Source organism: Lotus japonicus, chromosome 4 (genome assembly GCF_012489685.1).
Source record: "Lotus japonicus ecotype B-129 chromosome 4, LjGifu_v1.2".
Classification (NCBI taxonomy): domain Eukaryota; kingdom Viridiplantae; phylum Streptophyta; class Magnoliopsida; order Fabales; family Fabaceae; genus Lotus; species Lotus japonicus.
This window is the reverse complement of record NC_080044.1, coordinates 31645788-31669517: the sequence shown is the minus strand read 5'-3', so window position 1 is coordinate 31669517 and position 23730 is coordinate 31645788. Positions and strand designations below refer to the sequence as shown.

The following is a 23730-nucleotide window of genomic DNA, read 5'->3' as shown; positions in this document are numbered from 1 at the left end:
TAAGTCACATCAGACAACTATCTACCAACTCTAAACTTTCACTCAAAGAGGAAAGATCCATTACACGAAGATTTTACCTACCTCTTGGATCGCCTTTTTGGAAGTCTTCTCTAAAGAAAAGTTTAACAACAAGCAAAAACATTAAATGCAAAGTGGATGAATGTTTGTACTGTGGAAGGCCTGGACGATCAAGCAGCAGACGATGCAACACCTCTTGACCTAAAGTGAGAAGTATAAAATGATAACTTGAAGAGCTGATGTAACAACAATTCTTTCTATCCTTTCAGCATTTGAACAACAAGTTAGAAGTCTTAAGAACTCCTTTGTTCATCATCAGAGCACATACAAGTCAAATCCTTCTCTAAAAATACTCTTGATATTCTTTAGTGTCATATCTTGTTTACACTTGTAAAAGAGTAACTTGATCTTCATATTTATACATCACTCTTTGCAAAGAGATCTACTTGAATCAAAATTCTTTTTTGAATTTGAGAGAAGTCTTGAAGAATACTTGTTGGGAGAAGTCATGTCAAATACTTGTTGAGGACAAGTCATTGATGCTTGTTAGTGGAAAATCTTAGTGGATACCAAAGACTAGACGTAGCCCATCGATTTAGGGTGAACCATTATAACTCTCTTATGTGGCTCTTATTTGCTTTAAGTTTTTTTATCACTACTTAACTTTTTTGTGAAAAGCTTTAAGAACTTATATTTGCTAGAAATAGGTTTTAAAATGTTGTTTTTCCAAGACACAATTCAAACCCTCTTCCTTGTGTTATTTCTTTATTTATCGAAGGTGATCGTGTTGAAGAGCTTGCATATATGGTTGAAGATACTTTTGGGATTTCCCTAAAATGTTTGAAACGTTGAAAAGTGATGCGGATAAACCGTTATATAGTGGATGTTCTAAATTTACAAGATTGTCAATTGTCTTGAAGTTGTTTAATTTAAAGTGAGCAATGGATGGACAGATAAGAGTTTCACTAAATTACTTATTCTTTTGAAAGACATGCTTTCAGAGGATAAGGATAATGTGCTTCCAAGTCGAACATATGCGGCTAAACAAATGATGTGTTCTATTGGCATTGACTGGCATGGGCTATGAGAGAATACATGCGTGTCTGCGTGATTGCACTTTATTTTGAATTGAATATGCATCACCGAGGGAATTGATCTGACAGAAATGAACATGAACAAATAACCTTTAAAAGCTTACCTTCTTTCAAAAAAAAAAACCCTTTAAAAGCTGACCTCGACGGCTCAAATTCACTTTCGTGTTTCAGATCTCCCTACCCCTCTTCGCTTTTGCAGTTTGAAGTTTCACTTCCAATTTAGGGTAGATTCCAATCCCTAATTTTGTAACTTTGGGATATCATAAAGCTCTAAACCTCTTTTAGTTGAGATTAGCTAGATTTATATATACAATATAATTGATACAGTTGATGTTTATTAAATATGCTGCTTACTTCAGTTTCGCCACAATGGGGTTTCTCTTTGGCTAAAAAATTGATAAAGAAGATAAACACTGATAAGCTTTATAATCCTTTTTGGTTCCTTGACCCTTTTTGTCTTTTCGGGCGTGAGGAGAATCGATTAATGGATTTTTTTTAGGGTTTATGTATTAATTTCTTACAAGACATGATGGTTGTGTGCTTGCTTGAGATGTTTCTTCTGTTGTCTTAGACTCTTGGTGGAACCTTATTGTGACATTTAGTTTTTGTAGGAATTAAGATATGGCAGAATCAAAACCTGCTTGATTGAGAAAGCCAGTGTTCACCAAGGTTGATCAGCTGCGCGCCTGGGGACTAGTGGGCATACACTAACTGTGAAGGTGGCTAGTACAAAGATGGTGGTGTAGAAGGGTCGTGCTGATGGTTCTCAACCTCGTCAAATACGAATAGCTGAATGCTTGGTACGAGGATGATGAAACATTGATGATCATTTTCTCTGCCAGAAATGATAAAGGTAAGGATGTTATTGCTTTGGTTTTAAAGAGTTTTCCCTATGCGTGTTTACATTACTCGTTTTTCACTTTGTCATCATTCTTTTTGATTCCTTTGTTTTTATATCTGGGGTAGAATTTTCTTATGTGATCTTGGCAAACTGCGCTTCATGCTTCAATTTTAGCATCTATATATTATGTAGGTTATGATATTCATTAATTATGTTCTTGTGTCGTCGTTCTCCTTGGCGAATGGTGGGCGGGGTCAAGGGCCAGGGAAGTGGGTCTGGCCTGCGGTTGACATTGTGATGGTCAACGTGGATGCTGCAGTGGGGAGGGACAAGATGGCGGGGTTTGATATGGTGGCGAGGGACAACGCCGGTGAAGTGCTCGCGATTGCTGCAAAATTTCCAACGCTTGCTCTTTCTCCAACAGTGGCTGAAGCTTTGTGTCTTAGATGGGCTATGAAGTTGTCTGTGCATCATGGCTTCAGACGCGTTCAGTTTGAGACAGATTGCTTACCCCTCTTTCAGGCTTGGAAGAAGGCGACAACCGGTTCGACAACTGACTAACGGTAACAACATAAACTTTAAATGCATAAGTAAACAAGACATACGAATTGTTAACCCAGTTCAGTGCAACATCACCAACATCTGGAGGGCTTCAGCCCGAGAAAGATAATCCACTATTATAGAGAATCAAGTACAAAAAGGTCTTAATTGAACAGTCCTTGTTCACATCATTTCTACATATTCCTACCCGTGCTTTATTACTTAGGTCTCCCCCTAAGTATGAGAACTCCCTCTCACTTTCTCACACACTATCACTGCCACAGTGATTGAAACAATGAACAACAAGATAAAAATGAAGAGATTACAACTCAACTAAACAAACCAACTATATGCCATATGATTATCAATGGAGGCAGTAGAGTGGTGTACAAATAACACAATAAGGACTCACAACCACAAACCCTAAAAACACCACCAAACGGTGTCAAACGCACACTTAGCAACTAGGGTTAAGCCTCTTTAAATAGTCGTTCTTCAGGTCTTGATCTTCAATGGGTTTGCAAGAACATAGAGTTCACAAAACAGATCTGGAACAAATCTTTTTGAACCAATAACAAATCTTATCAAATAAGATTTGAACAAAAGATAACAACTTTCACAATTTAAACCAAATCAAATCCTCTTCAGCACATTTTATTCCACTATAATATATTCTAGATAGCACACATAAGCTTCTTCAACAACCCTAACTTGAATACCACGTAATCAAAGCACAGCTTCACAGATAACTTAGCCAACTCATTTCAGATCCGCAAGGAAGCATGTCATAGTCCAGATGTTACAACATCGTGTCCGACATGTTGGCAAAAACACAGTTAGGTAAAATGCAGACAATCATGAACAAAGGAACAACAATCTCCCCCTTTGTCAAATTTTAGCTAATACAATCCACTACCATAAAGCTCTTCAGAAAAATTGCAGCTTGAAACATCAGATCAGAGCAAACATAATATATCAAGGTAGCTTACACATCTTCCATCAACATAGCTATTATCAGCAGCTATGAACAAACCATAAACTACACAGTAGTTACCAAACAGCCAGTAGTAGCTACACAAATATAACAACAGCAACAAACACACTACTGCTGAAAATCAGAAACCACAACCAAAATCACAGTACTCCCCCTCATTAGCAGAATTTTGGCTAAAACAACATGTGAGCACAGTGGTGGAGAATATCTTCATCAACAACTATCAGTTGCACATCATTGGGTTGCACATAAGAGATACAACAAAAATATCAGCGGATACATGAGATCACAAGATCAGATCTATTGATTGATCTTCCTTCCTTGGCATTGTCCATGAACCAGAATATATTCCCTGGAACTCACCCAAACAGGATAGGGTGTCGGCTCTTATACCAATTGAAATTATGGTTCTCCCACAGGACAGATGTTCTATGCGATGCTGGGACAACCGGTTCGACAACAGACTAACGGTAACAACATAAACTTTAAATGCATAAGTAAACAAGACACACGAATTGTTAACCCAGTTCAGTGCAACGTCACCTACATCTGGAGGGCTTCAGACCGAGAATGATAATCCACTATTATAGAGAATCAAGTACAAAAAGGTCTTAATTGAACAGTCCATGCTCACATCATTTCTACATATTCCTTACTGTGCTTTATTACTTAGGTCTCCCCCTAAGTAGGAGAACTCCCTCTCACTTTCTCACACACTATCACTGCCACAGTGATTGAAACAATGAACAACAAGATAAAAATGAAGAGATTACAACTCAACTAAACAAACCAACTATATGCCATATGATTATCAATGGAGGCAGTAGAGTGGTGTACAAATAACACAATAAGGACTCACAACCACAAAACCCTAAAAACACCACCAAACGGTGTCAAACGCACACTTAGCAACTAGGGTTAAGCCTCTTTAAATAGTCGTTCTTCAGGTCTTGATCTTCAATGGGTTTGCAAGAACATAGAGTTCACAAAACAGATCTGGAACAAATCTTTTTGAACCAGTAACAAATCTTATCAAATAAGATTTGAACAAAAGATAACAACTTTCACAATTTAAACCAAATCAAATCCTCTTAAGCAGATTTTATTCCACTATAATGTATTCCAGATAGCACACATAAGCTTCTTCAACAACCCTAACTTGAATACCACGTAATCAAAGCACAGCTTCACAGATAACTTAGCCAACTCATTTAAGATCCGCAAGGACACATGTCATAGTCCTGATGTTACAACATCGTGGCCGACATGTTGGCAAAAACACAGTTAGGTAAAATGCAGACAATCATGAACAAAGGAACAACAATCTCCCCCTTTGTCAAATTTTAGCTAATACAATCCACTACCATAAAGCTCTTCAGAAAAATTGCAGCTTGAAACATCAGATCAGAGCAAACATAATATATCAAGGTAGCTTACACATCTTCTATCAACATAGCTATTATCAGCAGTTATGAACAAATCATAAACTACACAGTAGTTACCAAACAGCCAGTAGTAGCTACACAAATATCCCAACAGCAACAAACACACTACTGCTGAAAATCAGAAACCACAACCAAAATCACAGTACTCCCCCTCATTAGCAGAATTTTGCCTAAAACAACATGTGAGCACAGTTGTGGAGAATATCTTCATCAACAACTATCAGTTGCACATCATTGGGTTGCACATAAGAGATACAACATAAATATCAGCGGATACATGAGATCACAAGATCAGATCTATTGATTGATCTTCCTTCCTTGGCATTGTCCATGAACCAGAATATATTCCCTGGAACTCACCCAAACAGGATAGGGTGTCGGCTCTTATACCAATTGAAATTCTGGTTCTCCCACAGGACAGATGTTCTATGCGATGTTGGGACAACCGGCTCGACAACAGACTAACGGTAACAACATAAACTTTAAATGCATAAGTAAACAAGACACACGAATTGTTAAACCAGTTCAGTGCAACGTCACCTACATCTGGAGGGCTTCAGACCGAGAAAGATAATCCACTATTATAGAGAATCAAGTACAAAAAGGTCTTAATTGAACAGTCCATGTTCAAATCATTTCTACATATTCCTACCCGTGCTTTATTACTTAGGTCTCCCCCTAAGTATGAGAACTCCCTCTCACTTTCTCACACACTATCACTGCCACAGTGATTGAAACAATGAACAACAAGATAAAAAGGAAGAGATTACAACGCAACTAAACAAACCAACTCTATGCCATATGATTATCAATGGAGGCAGTAGAGTGGTGTACAAATAACACAATAAGGACTCACAACCACAAACCCTAAAAACACCACCAAATAGTGTCAAACACACACTTAGCAACTAGGGTTAAGCCTCTTTAAATAGTCGTTCTTCAGGTCTTGATCTTCATTGGGCTTGCAAGAAAATAGAGTTCACAAAACAGATCTGGAACAAATCTTTTTGAACTAGTAACAAATCTTATCAAATAAGATTTGAACAAACGATAACAACTTTCACAATTTAAACCAAATCAAATCCTCTTCAGCAGATTTTATTCCACTATAATATATTCCAGATAGCACACATAAGCTTCTTCAACAACCCTAACTTGAATACCACGTAATCAAAGCACAGCTTCACTTATAACATAACCAACTCATATCAGATCCGCAGGGACGCATGTCATAGTCAAGATGTTACAACATCGTGTCTGACATGTTGGCAAAAACACACTTAGCTAACATGCAGACAATCATGAACAAAGGAACAACACAAACCAAAATACTTGCATAAGTATTGTGTAGTAGAACACTAAGTATAAAAGAAATCAATTCCAAGTTCCAACCATACACTAAATAACGCCACCTGCTAACCTCTAATGATAGAAAGTCCTTAACAAGAATAGCTTTAAACACATGCTAGTTATCAACATAGAAGAACCATATCCATCTCACACATTTGGAAATAGAACATGAAAGAGTAAGTTGGAAGAATAATTTCTGAATCTTATTTCTTGAGTTTGAATTGTACAGAAGTGATTTACATTATATAGACTTGTGGAAATTACTATTTGCCAAAAACTGAGCTATATTAAAGTAAGTTCATACAAATATTTATAATAATTACTCAACACAAAAGAGTATAACTAAGAGCTTAGAAATAAGTTTACTCAACTAGTCCACTAAGATTTCCCTCATTAGACAAGGTATAAACCTAAAACGCTTCACATATATAAACAGGACAGAGAAAACAAGTGTGTAAGACTCACCGAGTACTGAATATCCGGACCATCTACACAAAAAATCCTATTCTGCTCCTCCCATACCCTGGGTGATTCAAATCCTAGACACGACAAGTAAAACACCATTCATACAATGCATATATGAAGTACCATCAAACCAAAAGCATCAATGTTTTTAAATTGGTGGCAGCAGGATAATACATGTTCTGGTCAACATCAAACTCAGGGGTTTCTTCGTTAATCATGACTTCAGTTTGTTCAAGATTTGGGCTTGGAAAGTGCGAGTTTATATCAGCACCTTCAACCTAAGTCAAAATGATAGAGTTACAACATTATTCACTATTGGACTGGGCTAGCCCCTAGACCCCTAGAGGGGCAACGCCAGGGGTTCCCACCCAGTGGTGGGTCACTTGGCCAGTAAGTGGAGCCTTAATCAGCAAGGCCCAACCGGCCCACTAGAGGAATTAGCACGCGGGGGCCCAACCCCTCACTGCTATAAATAGAAAGCGGTTACCATTTGTAAATGATTTTTGCTCATTTGATCAATACATTCAAGAAATTTAGTTATTCTCTCTCTCTAACTCTCTCTCTAGTGCAATCACACCACACTCTAGGTACTGTAACACCCTATAAACCCCGTGTAAATATAATAGCATAAATCAAAGTTAAATGCATAACATAGAGGGTATCACATTTATTCTCCAGAATTATAAATCCAAACACCTGTCATGCTCATATTTTAGATATAAATATAGTTTTAAACTTTGATAATTCAACATCATATGCATAGCACAACAAATTTATTTCAACTCCAAAATTTAACGTTATCCAAAAATAAATAAAGAGAGTACACGAAGTATCTCTTAACATCCAAGTACAATACTAAACGTTTCCCCGTGTTACATAACAGAGCATGACTCCCCTAACTAAAACATATCTAAGGACTAGCTCCTCCGACTAACCCTTGCGAGAAGCTCTACTATCCTCGGCATAGAACATCATTCCAACAGAAAGGTGAGAACTCATATCATATGGATAAGCATAATAATAAATAATGTAAAAGCTTATCTATATTCCACATAAATTCTTCACACTCCACTAACAAATAATAAATTATGAAATTTAATATAATCAATCAATCTCACAGTTATGACAATACTCCATAATTCATAGCATCAAGTAAGCAAATATTATTGTCTCCAATTACCACAACATCAAATCTCAAAACAATATCACAATTATCATTAATTAGCATCAACAACTCCCTAACACATATGACTCAAGTGAGACCCGTGCAAATGCCATTGGTACCAAAGTTGTTATCCTTAGCGGTATCACCGCGTCCACTCCAGACAGATAACCACCAATAAAGCTCTCGCTCTAGGCTTTCAAAACTACTCCAATTTTGGGACAACTCACTAGCCTCCACGAGAACTAGTAAACATTGCCTCTTGACAACTATGCAGTGTATTTTGCAAAACTCAACTAACATATGCATATTGAGACCATCTCCAAGTCTTAATTATTTTAGCATATTCATCACCAGCTTAACAATTCAAATCATCTCCAATTTCACAAAACACACACTTACATGTTATCAATCACACAACTTGCAATCACAATAACTTAAACAACTTAACACATAACATCAATTCAGAAATAACATCATATAATGAACTATTAAACAGATGTAAATTAAATATAATTCATATATAACACGTTCTGCAACTATTATACAAAAAATGGACTCTTCCTAATTTTCCCCAAAAACTCGTCATCTCCCTGCACCATCCCCCTCATGCGCGGGCTACCGCGTGCACCACTACCTACATGCGCCACCTCCCTCGCGCGCAACCCTCTCCATGGCCGCGCGCCATTGCGCCTTGCACATCACCACGTGCGCGCACCACATCTTTTTTCGAAAACAACATTTGCACATAAAATGACTCATTTTATTCAAAACAGTTATAAAATGTATTTTATTCAAATACACTCAGAAAACTCCAATATTTTTATCATGGTCTCCTATACACGTTTTGTAAATCCCTGTAAATTTTCAAGTCGAAACAAAGTAAAAAATTCAGGAAAAATCTAACACTAACAGCAGTTCGTGAGAAACGAGACAACTTAACCTTTCCTCACTAAAATGCATATAACTCGAGCTACAGACGTCGGAATGATGTGAAACCAGCGGCAAACGTTTTATAACCGAAAGGGCTACATCTTTTATGAAGACTACGTCTTCAACTTCGGTCATTAACACAGCTCGAAATAGGGTTCAAGAGCTCGTAAATTTCTGCAGCCTAATGTGCGACGCACTACCCCCTCTCTTCCACCCACAATTCATAACTCTAAATTCAACAATCCACCTTCAGTTTAGAAAAAATTGCAGCCTAGGGTTCCTAAATCAGACTTTCTATCATTATTCACTATCATACCAATCCAGAGAACATGAATTCAAACCTTTACCTCTTGAAGATCAAATTCTAGGTTTTTCTTCTCTTTCCTCCCCTTCTCTCTTTCACGCTTCTTTTCTTCTGCTCTGCTAACTCCTCCAATTCTCAAATTCTGATTTCTCTCTTTCTATTTCACTTATAACCCTAAAATAGTCTTATAATGGGCCCCACTCTCAACTACTCACTATAAAACCTAAAACACTTAATTATCTATATCAAATAATCACTTAATTATCTAATAATATCACTTAATTACCATATATCATAATAATAATTAAAATAAAATAATAAATGACCTAATAAAGAAAAATGGGGTGTTACAGGTACTACGTACCCTATCTCACAATGTTCATAGCAGGAACATTGTGAGATAGAGTAGTACCTAGAGTGTGAACATGCCCACACCGATTGAGGAGACCAAGGCGCTGAAGTTTGGAGAGAAGGTGCTAAAGATTGGAACAAGACTCACTAGCGAGCAAGAGGCGCGCTTGGAGAAGCTGCTGGGCGAGAACTTGGACCTATTTGCTTGGAGTTGTAAAGACATGACGGGGATAGATCCTAATTTCATTTGTCACAAATTGGACCTAAACCCGTGGATTAAGCCGGTGTCATAGCTTCGTCGTCGGAAGGGCGGCGAGAAGGGAAAGGCGGTGCACCAAGAGGTAGACAAGCTGCTGGCGGCCAAATTTATTAGAGTGGTCAATTACCCCACGTGGTTGGCGAACGTGGTTATGGTGAAAAAGGCGAACGGAAAGTGGCGTATGTGCGTGGATTACACATACTTAAACAAGGCATGCCCAAAAGACTCTTATCCGCTCCCAAGTATTGATAAGTTGGTAGATGGCGCTTCTGGCAACGAACTGCTCAGCTTGATGGATGCCTACTCTAGATATCACCAGATTCGTATGCACCCATCGGACGAGGATAAAACAGGTTTCATGACCGCCAGAATTAACTATTGTTATCGAACAATGCCGTTCGGATTGAAGAATGTTGGCGCAACCTATCAACGATTGATGGACAAGGTTTTCGCCAACCAGATCGGTCAGAATATGGAAGTCTATGTAGATGATATGATCGTGAAGTCTGTTTTGGGATTGGAATCAGGATTTATCAGAAGAATTTGGTGAAATCCACAAGCACAATATGCGGCTCAACCCAGAGAAGTGTTCTTTCGAAATTCAAGGTGGGAAGTTCTTGGGTTTATGATTACTTCAAGAGGAATATAGATAAACCCCGACAAGTGTAAGGTGATACAATAGATGAAGAGCCCTAGAAACGCCAAGGAAGTTCAGCGTTTGACAGGACAGATCGCGGCGCTGTCGAGATTTCTTCCTCATTCTGGCGATAGGTCAGCGCAATTCTTAAAGTGCCTCAGGAAGAACGCGACTTTTGAATGGACTGTAGAGTGTGAGGAAGCCTTTACTCGCCTAAAGGTGTTTTTGTCTGCCCCGCCCATACTGTCGAAGCCCATGCAGGGTTTCCCCCTCCACTTGTATTTTGCAATTAGCGACAACGCGATCAATTCAGTTATCTTGCAGGAAATGGATGGCGAGCAAAGGATTGTGTACTTTGTAAGTCACACGTTACAAGGGGCAGAAATTAGATATCAAAAGATTGAGAAGGCGGCGTTGGCGGTGCTTGTGACCGCCAGGCGTTTGAGGCCTTATTTCCAAAGTTTCCCAATGAAAGTACGAACAAACCTGCCTCTTAGACAAGTTTTGCAGAAGCCTGATTTATGATTTATCAGAAAGGTTGGTGGCGTGGTCAATCGAATTATCTGAGTATGGGTTACAATATGACAAGCGCGGGAAGATGAGTGTGCAATCTTTGGTCGATTTTGTGGTTGAGTTGACGCCCGATTCGGGTGAGAAAGTGAATACCCAATGGACTTTATTTGTTTATGGCTCTTCCAATAGTAACAGGAGTGGAGCAGGTGTGACGTTGGAAGGACCGGGGGAGTTGACTTTGGAGCAATCCTGAGATTCGAATTTCAGGCTAGTAATAACCAAGCGGAGTACGAGGCGTTGATCGTCGGACTCAAGCTGGCGATTGAGGTGAAAATTGAAAGTTTACTAATCAGGATAGACTCGCAGGTTGTGGCGAGCCAAGTTCAAGGAGTTTTTCAGGTAAAGGAGCCTAGTCTGATAAGGTATTTGGAGCCTAGTTTTGATGAGTCGCCTCTAGGAGGTAACTCTGGAGTATGTGCCCACAACACAGAATCAGCAGGCGGACGCGCTAGCAAAGCTGGCAAGCACGAAGAAATCAGAAAACAATGAGAGTGTGATCCAAGAAATGCTAACTTGCCCAAGTATTGAAGGAGAGCTGGTGGGATGCGTGGATCGAGGAAACACGTGGATGGAACAAATATTGGACATCTTGGTGGGGAACCCGACCGAAGTTATGCAGTATACCAAGGAACAGAGGCGAGAGGCGAGCAATTACACGTTGATAGATGGAGACCTGTTTCGGCGAGGGTTCACCTCGCCACTCCTAAGGTGCCTGCCGCGGGAGAAATATGAGATAGTGATGTCGGAAGTTCATGAAGGGGTTTGTGCCAGCCACATCGGAGGCAGACCCTTAGCATGCAAGGTCTTAAGGGTTGGCTTTTATAATGCACAAAAGCCAAAAAACTAGAATTGCCCTCGAATTTTAACGTATGTTCAATTTTTTGAAGTGTATTTTGTGGTTTTTTTTTTCAAAATTGTAACGGAAAGTTGTTGTTGTCTGCATGTGTCTCTTTTACGTGGTCAACCACCGTTGTCCAACGACTACGCAACCTCGGTTGTCGTTCCGTCAACCCATTTAGCATCCTAACCATCCTTTTAGCATAGTGTGGAAAACAATGTGTTCTCTAGGGTTGTCAATAGCATGCAATAGGTGACAGGAGAGCTCACAGTGCAATGGAAACTAGCCGCAACAGGTAGTCTCGTCGTGGCTGAAATTGCAGTACATTTGCTATAATGCACAAAAGCCAAAAAACTAGAATTGCCCTCGAATTTTAACGTATGTTCAATTTTTTGAAGTGTGTTTTGTGGTTTTTTTATCAAAATTGTAATGGAAAGTTGTTGTTGTATGCATGTGTCTCTTTTACGCGGTCAACCACTGTTGTCCAACGACTATGCAACCTCGGCTGCCGTTCCGTCGACCCTTTTAGCCTCCCTAACCATCCTTTTAGCATAGTGTGGAAAATTGGAATCAATTAGGCATCTAATTGAAGAAGCAATTAATCTTAGGAGTCATTTCTTATTCATTATATTTCATGTTTTATTTTCTTATTAAGGTAGTGGGGTGTACACTTGTACTTTTAATACAAAAATACTATACTAGTAATTGACCTGATTATTAGTAAATGAGACCATTGAGTCATTATTTTGTGTTTTAGATTAATACATTTTATAAATCTGACAGAACATTATTGAGAGTTGTTGGTAAATCCGCAAGTGTACGAATCCATCCGGCTTTAAATATCGAACCACGGGGATTGTGAGTGAATGAATTCAGTTCAAGTCTTGAGTATGAAGGTTTGTTTTATTGAAACAAGATATGTCAAAGTAGTAAAAGAGAAAATAAACATAAACTCAGAAAATAACATGCTTTGAGTCCTTGCTCAACTAGTCAAACTAAGCACATCATTCTAAGCACATGAACTCATGAATCTCTCCTTGATGCTATAGTCTAAGCAACTACCTATCGATGTCTCACATAGATAATTCTTTCAAACCAAAAGATAAGCCTAATTCCTTGTGTACTTAAACATTTGTTTGAAGCATAAAGATTAGAAAGTTCAGGCCAACAAACCCCAACCCTTCCTCTATTCCTAGTAGCCAAGATAGAAGGGGTAATCCCAAATCGGTTCCCTAATCTATAACAAACTTCTGTTCTGATTATATAAAAGCATAAAGCAAGCATGCATACAAGCTTAGATTAAAATTCAGAAAATGGGATTCAAGGGAAGAAGAAGATCATGTGGGAAAGAACTTAAGATTATAACTTAAACATGAAAAGCCTTACATGAAAACCAAAGCATAAGAAGAGAGATTAGCCAAGCATGTGCTTGGCTAAGAACCTGAATTACAAGCTTGGAAGCCCTCTCTCACTTTCCTAGATGATCATCTACCTCTGAATTTTACAAAGTATGAAAAAATACAAAAGAAAATGACTAAAATCCTATTTATAGGCAAAAGGGGCGTGCTGGGGCGCTCAAGCGCTGCCCTCGGGAGCTTGAGCGCTCCCTAGGCAGAAGCTGGCAACCCTCATCTGGAAGGCTGGCGGCGCTTGAGCACCAGACACACGTTCTGATGGTCTTTTTGGCTTCTTGTAACCCCCCCCCCCCCTTTGAATGTTTCCATCAATTCTTCAAGCTTTTTGGCCTTCCCTCTTCATGAGTTACCTGCTGAAGCACTTAAGGACCAAGACAAGGAAAAATATCAAGAAATTCAAAGGGCTTTTAAGCACAATAGTGAAGGTATGAAAAACACTAGAAGGGGGGTTTGAATAGAGTTTTTAGCTTTTAGAAATTGCCCTCCAAGATTAAGGATAATCTTTTCGGACTAAAGATCACGAGGTGCAAGAGATAAGGGAGAGAGAAAAGCACACAATGATTTTATCATGTTTCACTTGATAAATCACTCAAGCTAATCCAGTCCACCAGTTAAGGTGATTTCTTCTTTCTTAGAATGAAGGCAATTCACTATTCAATGATTGTTACAACTGCACTAGCAAACTTGCTCAGTGACTAACAATACAATGAACTAACAGCACTAAGACAACCTTGCCTTAGTCATCTCAAGAATACTGACCTCGCCGGTCTCTCAAGGAACTACAAACAAAGTTTGTGAAAGAGTTTGGTTTACAAAGAGATGCTTCTAAACAAGCAGACGTAACCACAATAAGAACAATGAAGAAATATTGCTAAGGTATTCGCTGAAAGTATTTCACTTGCATGCACAAAGTTTCTTAGCTGATTTCTTTTATCTTCAGCCTTTAAATACTCCAAGGTTTAGAATGTGTATCCGTTGGATGAATCTGTCCGTTGGAGGGCAGTTCTGGTATTTCCAGAGTCTGCTATGGCTGAACGTCGTAGGTAAGGCAGTCAGAACAGTACATTAGCTTTTGTACGAATGACAGTGACAATGCCTTAGCCTAGTTGACTACTCTTGATCTTGGGCGTCGCTTCATGTTGGAACTTGTGAAGCTTGTGTGATCAGAGTCAGAAGGAAGCTTGGATCGTCTGACCTTCAAAACTTTTGCTTCTGGATCGTTCATCAGAACATCTGGCCTTCAGAGCATGAAGTGCTTTTTGTCATGAGAGCCAGCTTTCTCTTAGACTTCAGAGCTTCCAAGTCTTCAGCTTCTGGACCGTTCCTTAGAACATCTGGTCTTCAGAACTTCAGAGCTTGGATCGTTCAGAGTCCACATCAGAGCCTTAATCTTCAGAGCATCTGAAGCGTTTGCTACCGTTTAGAGGAATGTAGTTAAATGCAGAAGCGTTGTGCTGGTTACTCTTGGTCTTCAACTTCTGATTAATATATCATCTTTGAATCAGAGTCAGAGTCTGTTTGTCATAACTTAAAAAGACAAACGTTAGAGTGCCACAATTGTTTATACATAATAATAAACTTGTTATCATCAAAAATAGAGTTGTACCACCTGACCAAATCTTGGTCTTACAAATAGTCCTCACAATTCCATGCAAAACACATGCAAGTCCTAAACTCTCTAAAAATGAAAGAAAGACCCTTATAAAACTACATAATTACCAAAACCAAACAAAAACTCAAAGAAAGGAAAAAATGCATGAGAATGTATGAAACACTACATGAGACACAAGAAAAAGACTAAAAAATAGCAAGGAAAAACCCTAAAAATATCATATAAAACCGGGTCATCAAGAGCCTCCATTCTCTCTCTCTCTTCTCATTTCCTACCCTAACCCTATAATTTCAACATTTCCTAGGTCCTTGAACCAACTTTTGTTGAATAGCTTTGTTGGTTAAAGAGGGGAATGATGTACTTACTTCTCACAACTCGACTCTAAAGTCTCCCATCATTTGCCAAGAGCCGCCATCTCCAATTTCCGAGAAGAGCCTTGTTGAAAGTATCCCAATCCCTAAGACTCAAGCCTCTCGCTTCCTTTGGCTTGCACACCGTTTCCCATTTGATCCAAGTCAGTCCTTTGGAACCCTCCAAACCTCCCCACAGGAAAGACCTTGCAATGGTTCAATTCACCCTTAGGAATCCTATAGAAAGAGAGGTAGAAAAGTGGCCCCCCAATCAGAATTAAATGTCCCCCAAAGGATACTGATTTTTGACGCCATCGAGCATAGTTTTAAAACTCGGACCGGACCGGCCGGTCCGACCGGTTCGATCGGAACTTGGTCCTAAGGTCGGTCCGATCGCAGGTTCAGATCGGTTGTGTCATCAAATCGGTCAAACTCGGGTTGGACCGGCCAAACTCGGGCGGTTGAACCGGCTGGGTCAACTACTGCAGCACACAAGGGAAAAAAAAATTAGTTAATGCTACCAGGTGGAATCGAACACAGGACATGGAGGATATAAAAATATTACCTTCCCACTATGCCACATGTTGTTAATTGACAATAGACGCGCATTATTAATTATAAATATAATTACATCACTGAAAAATATGAAAAATGTGAAGTTGTATGAGCTGTATTATTAATATTTAAATTTTTAAATATACACCGAGTTAAGCAGTCCGCTCATTGACCCACTGGTCCGACCAGTGACTCATTGACTCAGTACCTCGACCGAGTCGATGACCGAGCCGAGTTTTAAAACATTGTCACCGTCACTGGGAGAGTCTTTATTTTAACTTTTCTATCATAGGATCCCATAAATATATTCTCTTTGGGTTTCCCCCCACATGGAGGCCCAGATAAATGAAAGGGATTATGGAATTTAATATTCTCATCGGTCATATCATAGATATATTAGATAATGATACTTGGAAATTGGTATCTTGTATGTAGCATAAAATTTTAGATGAAGTTCAATTTTTGTAGCTCAGTTTTCAGTAATTTTTTAACTATAACTTGCAAAACAATTTTTAATTTGTTTCTGTATTAGTTAATGCATTTTATCTTGTTGTGGTCTTAGTTGAGATTTTATGTCCAGCTATAAAATCCAATGTTGAGTAAATTTGCTGAAAATGTGTAAATGTTAAACCTTTTGCTAAGGTTCAAAGTTTTCTCTTGTACCCCGGATCTGATGAGGAGGGATCTACTGTCATTTTGCGAAACGCCAAAATCGACATGTTTAAAGGATCAATGAGGCTTGCTGTGGATAAGTGGGGCCGTGTCGAAGTAACCGAACCTGCTACTTTCACTGTGAAGAAGATAATAACCTGTCCCTTATTGAGTACGAACTGGTGAATGTTGTGGAGTGATGACTTATTGGGGAGGACATTGTAGCATTTTTTGCTGTGTTATAATAATAATAATAATAAGAATAAAACAAACCCAGTAATATTTAGGAATAGAGATATGCTTCTTATATCTATCAAAAAAAAAAAGGACATGCTTCTTACAGGCATTAAATGAAATATAAAGGAACTAGCTTTCAGATCTTGCTTTTTGTTTGGCTATTTATATACTTCGGATTTTGTGTATGTACCAAGAATTTTATGTGGAAGATGAACCTTTATAATATTTTCTGTTTCTTTAGGTCGAGCTATCTTACTCCTATTTACATGCATAATTAGTTGGTTGCTTTCTCAGAGTCTATGGAACACGATATAACAATTTGATTGACAGATTAATGCTTTCTCAATAATAGCATTTCTCAAGTTAAATGGTATTATTTCTCTATATTGTAATTTTTGGAAAAAGGAGAAATAAGATTTTTCACTCATGATGATTGGTACCGGGCGGTTAATATGGTACAAATAACGAAAATTTATGGTAAGTTTGAAGGGTTGTCTAAATGACCCATGATAATATTTGGGTTAAATAACTCATGATTTAGGTGGACCAATCACATTCAAGATAATTAATTGAATTTTTTATATTTTAGTAATCAATTAATTTAGGGTTAAATATGTTTTTTGTAACACCCCAATTCTAATCGGTATATATATTGTAAATATCAGAATGATAAAATTTCAAACGATCATGAGGCATTACATAATCACTTAAAACATCAACATAATACTCCAGTAACAGATACGTAGCACATAAACTTGAGAAGGACTCATAGCAGACGAACACAAAAATGATGAACATAATTGCGTTAAACATAACTATTCATGTGGCAGATAATTAATTTTTAACAATAAAAATAGTTCACTAAATCAATAAATAAACAGCGGATATAACGTATTTAAAACTTAAAGAAAACATAGCATCTTGTTCACAACTTAACAGGAACAATTCCTCAATGATAACTTAATTCAACAACAAATATAACAGAAACGAAACAAGCGTCCATCCCCCCCCCAAGTGCTACGTATCAGAGCAAGGACTCCAACTCGAAATAAAGGCTATAGACTACTCCTCCTGATTACCTGCAACGTTACCAACAAGGGTAACATTCAAACAGAAGGGGTGAGATATCGAGTTTCATAAATATAAGAATGGCAATAAATATGCTAGATTAATGCCACACCACTTCTTTTTATATTCATATAGCTCAGTTACTAAAACAATCACAAATAACGTCATCGACTCGGATGCAACTTGAACACAACAAGGACTATGCATGTGCATGAGGTACCAACAGGGCTTCAGCCCTCATCACTAATTGCCAATTATCAGAGGCACAAGGCATAAGCCTTCATCACAAAACGCCAATACAGGCCATCACAGAGTATGCAGATGCTATGCGACTCGAAAGGGCGTATACATCTCATAATCATCACTTCAACATGAGGCATTGCGCCAATATCACCACATCACTATCATCGCTTAAAACCACATAATTCAGCACCTTATTCTTTTGGCTCATATTCAAGAAATCCTTAATCTTACTATAAAACACTAACGTTATACTACGTACTCAATTTGATTCATTCTAGCTTGCAGTAGGAAAGAAAACCAATTATAAGACAGCTTTAAAGTTCATATAGCAGTTCAGGAATTACGCTCACAGCAGAAACATATTTCAGTAGAGATAACCTACAGGATTCGTTACTTGTTCAAAAATTACAAATGACCCCAATTTGAAAAGCTAACAGAAAAATCTACCACTTTCTAGTTCATCAAAGAATTTTCTGGGAACATTAACAAGGTGAAAAATCACGTTGAAGTTCACTGGCAGAGATAGCAGATACAGAGCGCAGAAAAAACATGGTTTACTAAACTGAACTTACAGACCCCGTCTCTCAACCAAAAATTATGTACCATATCATTCCAGAAAGCTCTTTCAAAGGCCTACACTTTCTCAGTTCAACGCAACATTATTCGAGCACTCTAAACAGGCTCTAAAAGGCTTCGAAAGTCACGGTTCATACCAGGAAAATGACCAGCCCGTTTTATGTTCCAAAATAAGTGATTAAAGTTGTTTCTCATCAAACAAGACACAAAACCTAACAAGCATGCTACCTAACAGTCCTTATGTGCGTGATCATAAAGAAAATCAAAAGGTAACCTCAACCCAAAACTCCTAGCATACTATGGTTCTGCCCTCACCCCGTTCAATCACACAAAAGAAAATCCCAAAATCATTGGATTTCAAATCAGATTTTCAGAACATCATTAACAGCAACAATTCTACATCTCCCAAATTCCTAATATCATTCACCATAATTCCATTAGAAACTCAAAATCCCACCCTTACCTTTGGATTGAGTGCAGCTCCCCGTTCCTGATCGAATTCTCCGAAGCCGATCCGCTCTCCCTCTCTTCCTGCTACTTCACGCACAACCTTCTTCTTTTTTTTCTCCTTCTTTCACGCGTCCTCTTCTTTCTTATTTTTTTTTTCTTTAGCTGCTTCCCCATCCTTATTAAACCATCTAAACCTAATTCCTCAAGGGCTAAACTAAAAATCCTAAAATCTCTCCTAGTCCTTGTCTCTATTTTTAATCCTAACTTTCACCCCCTAACTCTTCCATTTCATAAAACATACCCAGCATCACAAAAAAAATATTTTATTTCATTAAAGTATTATTATATCACCTATTAAACCACCATACAATATAATCTTAATTAAAATAAAATACCAACATTATTTTAATTAAAAACGGGGTGTTACAACTCTCCCCCACTTAAGAATTTTCGCCCTCGAAAATTTCCTTAAACGAACAATTCGGGGTAGGACTCCCTCATCTGACTCTCAAGCTCCAATGAAATAAAGAATGCATCACACCCATAATAATAATGGCAATCAAAGATGTACCATTAATAAAGCACGTACCTCGAATTAGTCTATCCTCAGCAGTAGTCTCAGCACCAGATAAAGCAAACACCTTCCCCCTTGCAGGATCCTTCTTGGGTTTGTCACAATTAGTACTGATGTGACCTTGCTCTCCACATCTGTAGCATGCCACAGTTTTACCTTCTAGGCACTCAAAGGATTTGTGGCCCAGCTTGCCACACTTAAATCATGTTGCTTCTGAATTGGGACATTCAGGAGAACGATGTCCTTCAACACCACACTTGTAGCACCTAACCGGATTAGGAGCTCCTCCCCCACTCGGCTTCTTGTCATGACCAGCTTCTTGTTTACCCTTATCAGTAGGATTCCCATACGGTTTCCCTCTGAATTGCCCCTTTTCTTTCTTCTCTTTCAAAGACTTGTAGTGAGCAGCACTTTCCCTGCTATCCTCATCATATATCCTACTCCTATTAACCAGGTCAGAAAATCGGATAATCTGTTGATATCCCACAGCCTTCTTGATCTCAGGTCTCAAACCATTCACAAACTTGTTACACTTAGATCTCTCAGCTTCGGCAGTATTGTAGTGGGGACAAAACTTAATCAATTTCTCAAACTTTGTAGCATACTCCGCCACGGTTCCATTACCCTACTTCAGTTCAAGAAACTCAATTTCCTTCTTTCCACGCACATCTTCTGGATAGTACTTCTCCAGAAATGCACCCTTGAAAAGATCCCAAGTAATCTCCATCCCATCACCTTCAAACCTCTGAACAGTGTTGTCCCACCAATCTTCAGCTTCTTTCTCAAGCATATGGGTGCCAAACTGCACCTTCTGCGCGTCAGTACAATTCATGACTCGAAAGATCTTCTCAATTGCTTTCAGCCATGCCTGTGCTTTGTCAGGGTCGTATGCTCCTTCAAAGGTTGGCGGATTGTTCCTCTGAAACTTTCCCAAAGCACGGAATTCATCCTGATTATGGTTCCCAAGGTTCGCTTGCTGACCTTGCCCAATGGCGCCAGCCAACAGTGCCAATGCCTCAGCGATAGCTTCATCATTCCTTCCGGCAACCATTTTCCTGAATCTCCAAACCGCCAACAACTCTTATCAAACAACAGCTCGATAGTGCTACTTACACATATCGAGTATCAGCAAGTATTAGAATATATATTATACTAAAAACTTGGTCACTGACCAACCATTGCTCTGATACCACTAATGTAACACCCCAATTCTAATCGGTATATATATTGTAAATATCAGAATGATAAAATTTCAAACGATCATGAGGCATTACATAATCACTTAAAACATCAACATAATACTCCTGTAACAGATACATAGCACATAAACTTGAGAAGGACTCATAGCAGACGAACACAAAAATGATGAACATAATTGCGTTAAACATAACTATTCATGTGGCAGATAATTAATTTTTAACAATAAAAATAGTTCACTAAATCAATAAATAAACAGCGGATATAACGTATTTAAAACTTAAAGAAAACATAGCATCTTGTTCACAACTTAACAGGAACAATTCCTCAATGATAACTTAATTCAACAACAAATATAACAGAAACGAAACAAGCGTCCATCCCCCCCCCCCAAGTGCTACGTATCAGAGCAAGGACTCCAACTCGAAATAAAGGCTATAGACTACTCCTCCTGATTACCTGCACGTTACCAACAAGGGTAACATTCAAACAGAAGGGGTGAGATATCGAGTTTAATAAATATAAGAATGGCAATAAATATGCTAGATTAATGCCACACCACTTCTTTTTATATTCATATAGCTCAGTTACTAAAACAATCACAAATAATGTCATCGACTCGGATGCAACTTGAACACAACAAGGACTATGCATCTGCATGAGGTACCAACAGGGCTTCAGCCCTCATCACTAATTGCCAATTATCAGAGGCACAAGGCATAAGCCTTCATCACAAAACGCCAATACAGGCCATCACAGAGTATGCAGATGCTATGCGACTCGAAAGGGCGTATACATCTCATAATCATCACTTCAACATGAGGCATTGCGCCTATATCACCACATCACTATCATCGCTTAAAACCACATAATTCAGCACCTTATTCTTTTGGCTCATATTCAAGAAATCTTTAATCTTACTATAAAACACTAACGTTATACTACGTACTCAATTTGATTCATTCTAGCTTGCAGTAGGAAAGAAAACCAATTATCAGACAGTTTTAAAGTTCATATAGCAGTTCAGGAATTACGCTCACAGCAGAAACATATTTCAGTAGAGATAACCTACAAGATTCATTACTTGTTCAAAAATTACAAATGACCTCAATTTGAAAAGCTAACAGAAAAATCTACCACTTTCTAGTTCATCAAAGAATTTTCTGGGCACATTAACAAGGTGAAAAATCACGTTGAAGTTCACTGGCAGAGAGAGCAGATACAGAGCGCAGAAAAAACATGGTTTACTAAACTGAACTTACAGACCTCGTCTCTCAACCAAAAATTATGTGTCATATCATTCCAGAAAGCTCTTTCAAAGGCCTACACTTTCTCAGTTCAACGCAACATTATTCGAGCACTCTAAACAGGCTCTAAAAGGCTTCGAAAGTCACGGTTCATACCAGGAAAATAACCAGTCCGTTTTATGTTCCAAAATAAGTGATTAAAGTTGTTTCTCATCAAACAAGACACAAAACCTAACAAGCATGCTACCTAACAGTCCTTATGTGCGTGATCATAAAGAAAATCAAAAGGGAACCTCAACCCAAAACTCCTAGCATACTATGGTTTTGCCCTCACCCCGTTCAATCACACAAAAGAAAATCCCAAAATCAATGGATTTCAAATCAGATTTCCAGAACATCATTAACAGCAACAATTCTACATCTCCCAAATCCCTAATATCATTCACCATAATTCCATTAGAAACTCAAAATCCCACCCTTACCTTTGGATTGAGTGCAGCTCCCCGTTCCCGATCGAATTCTCCGAAGCCGATCCGCTCTCCCTCTCTTCCTGCTACTTCACGCACAGCCTTCTTCTTTTTTTCTCCTTCTTTCACGCGTCCTCTTCTTTCTTATTTTTTTTTTCTTTAGTTGCTTCCCCATCCTTATTAAACCATCTAAACATAATTCCTCAAGGGCTAAACTAAAAATCCTAAAATCTCTCCTAGTCCTTGTCTCTATTTTTAATCCTAACTTTCACCCCCTAACTCTTCCATTTCATAAAACACACCCAGCATCACAAAAAAAATATTTTATTTCATTAAAGTATTATTATATCACCTATTAAACCACCATACAATATAATCTTAATTAAAATAAAATACCAACATTATTTTAATTAAAAACGGGGTGTTACATTTTTGGTCCTTAACTTATAAACATAAATATAAAATGGTGCCTGAAAAAAATTATAAAGATTTTAATCTTTGGAAATTTTATTTCTATCTAAAATGGTTCCATGTAATTTTTTTACTTCTAGTTCAGTCCCTCAAAAATTTATTCCAACAAATTAAGTCCTTCTCCCCTCATAATTATTTCAAAACCTAAAACTCCTCCATCTTCTTCTTCTTCAAAACCCAGAAATTCCATTCATCTTCCTCCTCCTCCTCCTCCTTCCTTTCCCACCAAAACCATCATCACCAACCAAACCCCCCACCCAAACCTTATCTCCTCTTGTGACCCCAAACGTTAACACGCGGTGGAGCTTTTTACCCTCTGGCCCCAAGTCCACAGCCTCCACATGGAGTCCGAAAAATCCATCGCCAGAAAGGTCTGCGACGCCGTTTCGGAAGCCAGATCTAAAACGATAACCCAGGATCGAAAACGAGAACCCAGGAAAACCCAGATCGAAAACCTTCTCGGTGAGGAACAGTGGTGCGAATCGTGTAGAGGAATTCGCGAAATTAGGGACCCGGAAAGAGGGGGAGTAGAGCGCGCCAATTGGAACCACAGATTTGAGGTAGAGCTCGCGGGACATTGAAACGAGCTCGTCGAGCTTGATGGCGCAAACGAAGAAGTAGGAAAGGGAGGAGCAGAACGCGAGGGCCTGACCTTCTCCACTTATTCTCTTCTGGGTTTTTTGGGTTTCTTCTCTTTCGGGGTTTCTTCTCTTCTGGGTTTTATGGGTGTTTTGAGTATATGGATACATGTATTTTGGGTGTTCATGGATTAGTAGCTGGTGGTGGATTGTGCTGATTTCATGGTGGTTTGAG

At 38.6% G+C, this 23730-nt stretch overlaps 1 protein-coding gene and 1 pseudogene across 1 annotated transcript; one reads left to right on the top strand and one right to left on the bottom strand.

Annotated features, from left to right (window-relative positions):
- The first annotated feature begins 1733 nt into the window (after positions 1–1733).
- On the top strand, positions 1734–16587 carry LOC130715254 (uncharacterized protein At4g28440-like; annotated as a pseudogene).
- Positions 16588–19737: 3150 nt separating this feature from the next.
- On the bottom strand, positions 19738–20586 carry LOC130712619 (uncharacterized). The gene is made up of 2 exons (XM_057562444.1): positions 20203–20586; positions 19738–20160 (listed from the first exon to the last, which is right to left on the bottom strand). Exons 1-2 carry the CDS (start codon positions 20584–20586, stop codon positions 19738–19740), a joined length of 807 nt encoding a protein of 268 aa, XP_057418427.1.
- Between the last annotated feature and the right edge of the window lie 3144 nt (positions 20587–23730).

Bases quoted from the DNA above. Each gene is read 5' to 3' on its own strand.
- LOC130712619 (XM_057562444.1), bottom strand. From the start codon at position 20,586: ATGGTTGCCGGAAGGAATGATGAAGCTATCGCTGAGGCATTGGCACTG. The intron at 20,161-20,202 runs GTGCGTGGAAAG...GAACTGAAGTAG, and splicing joins AGAAGTACTATCCAGAAGAT to GGTAATGGAACCGTGGCGGA.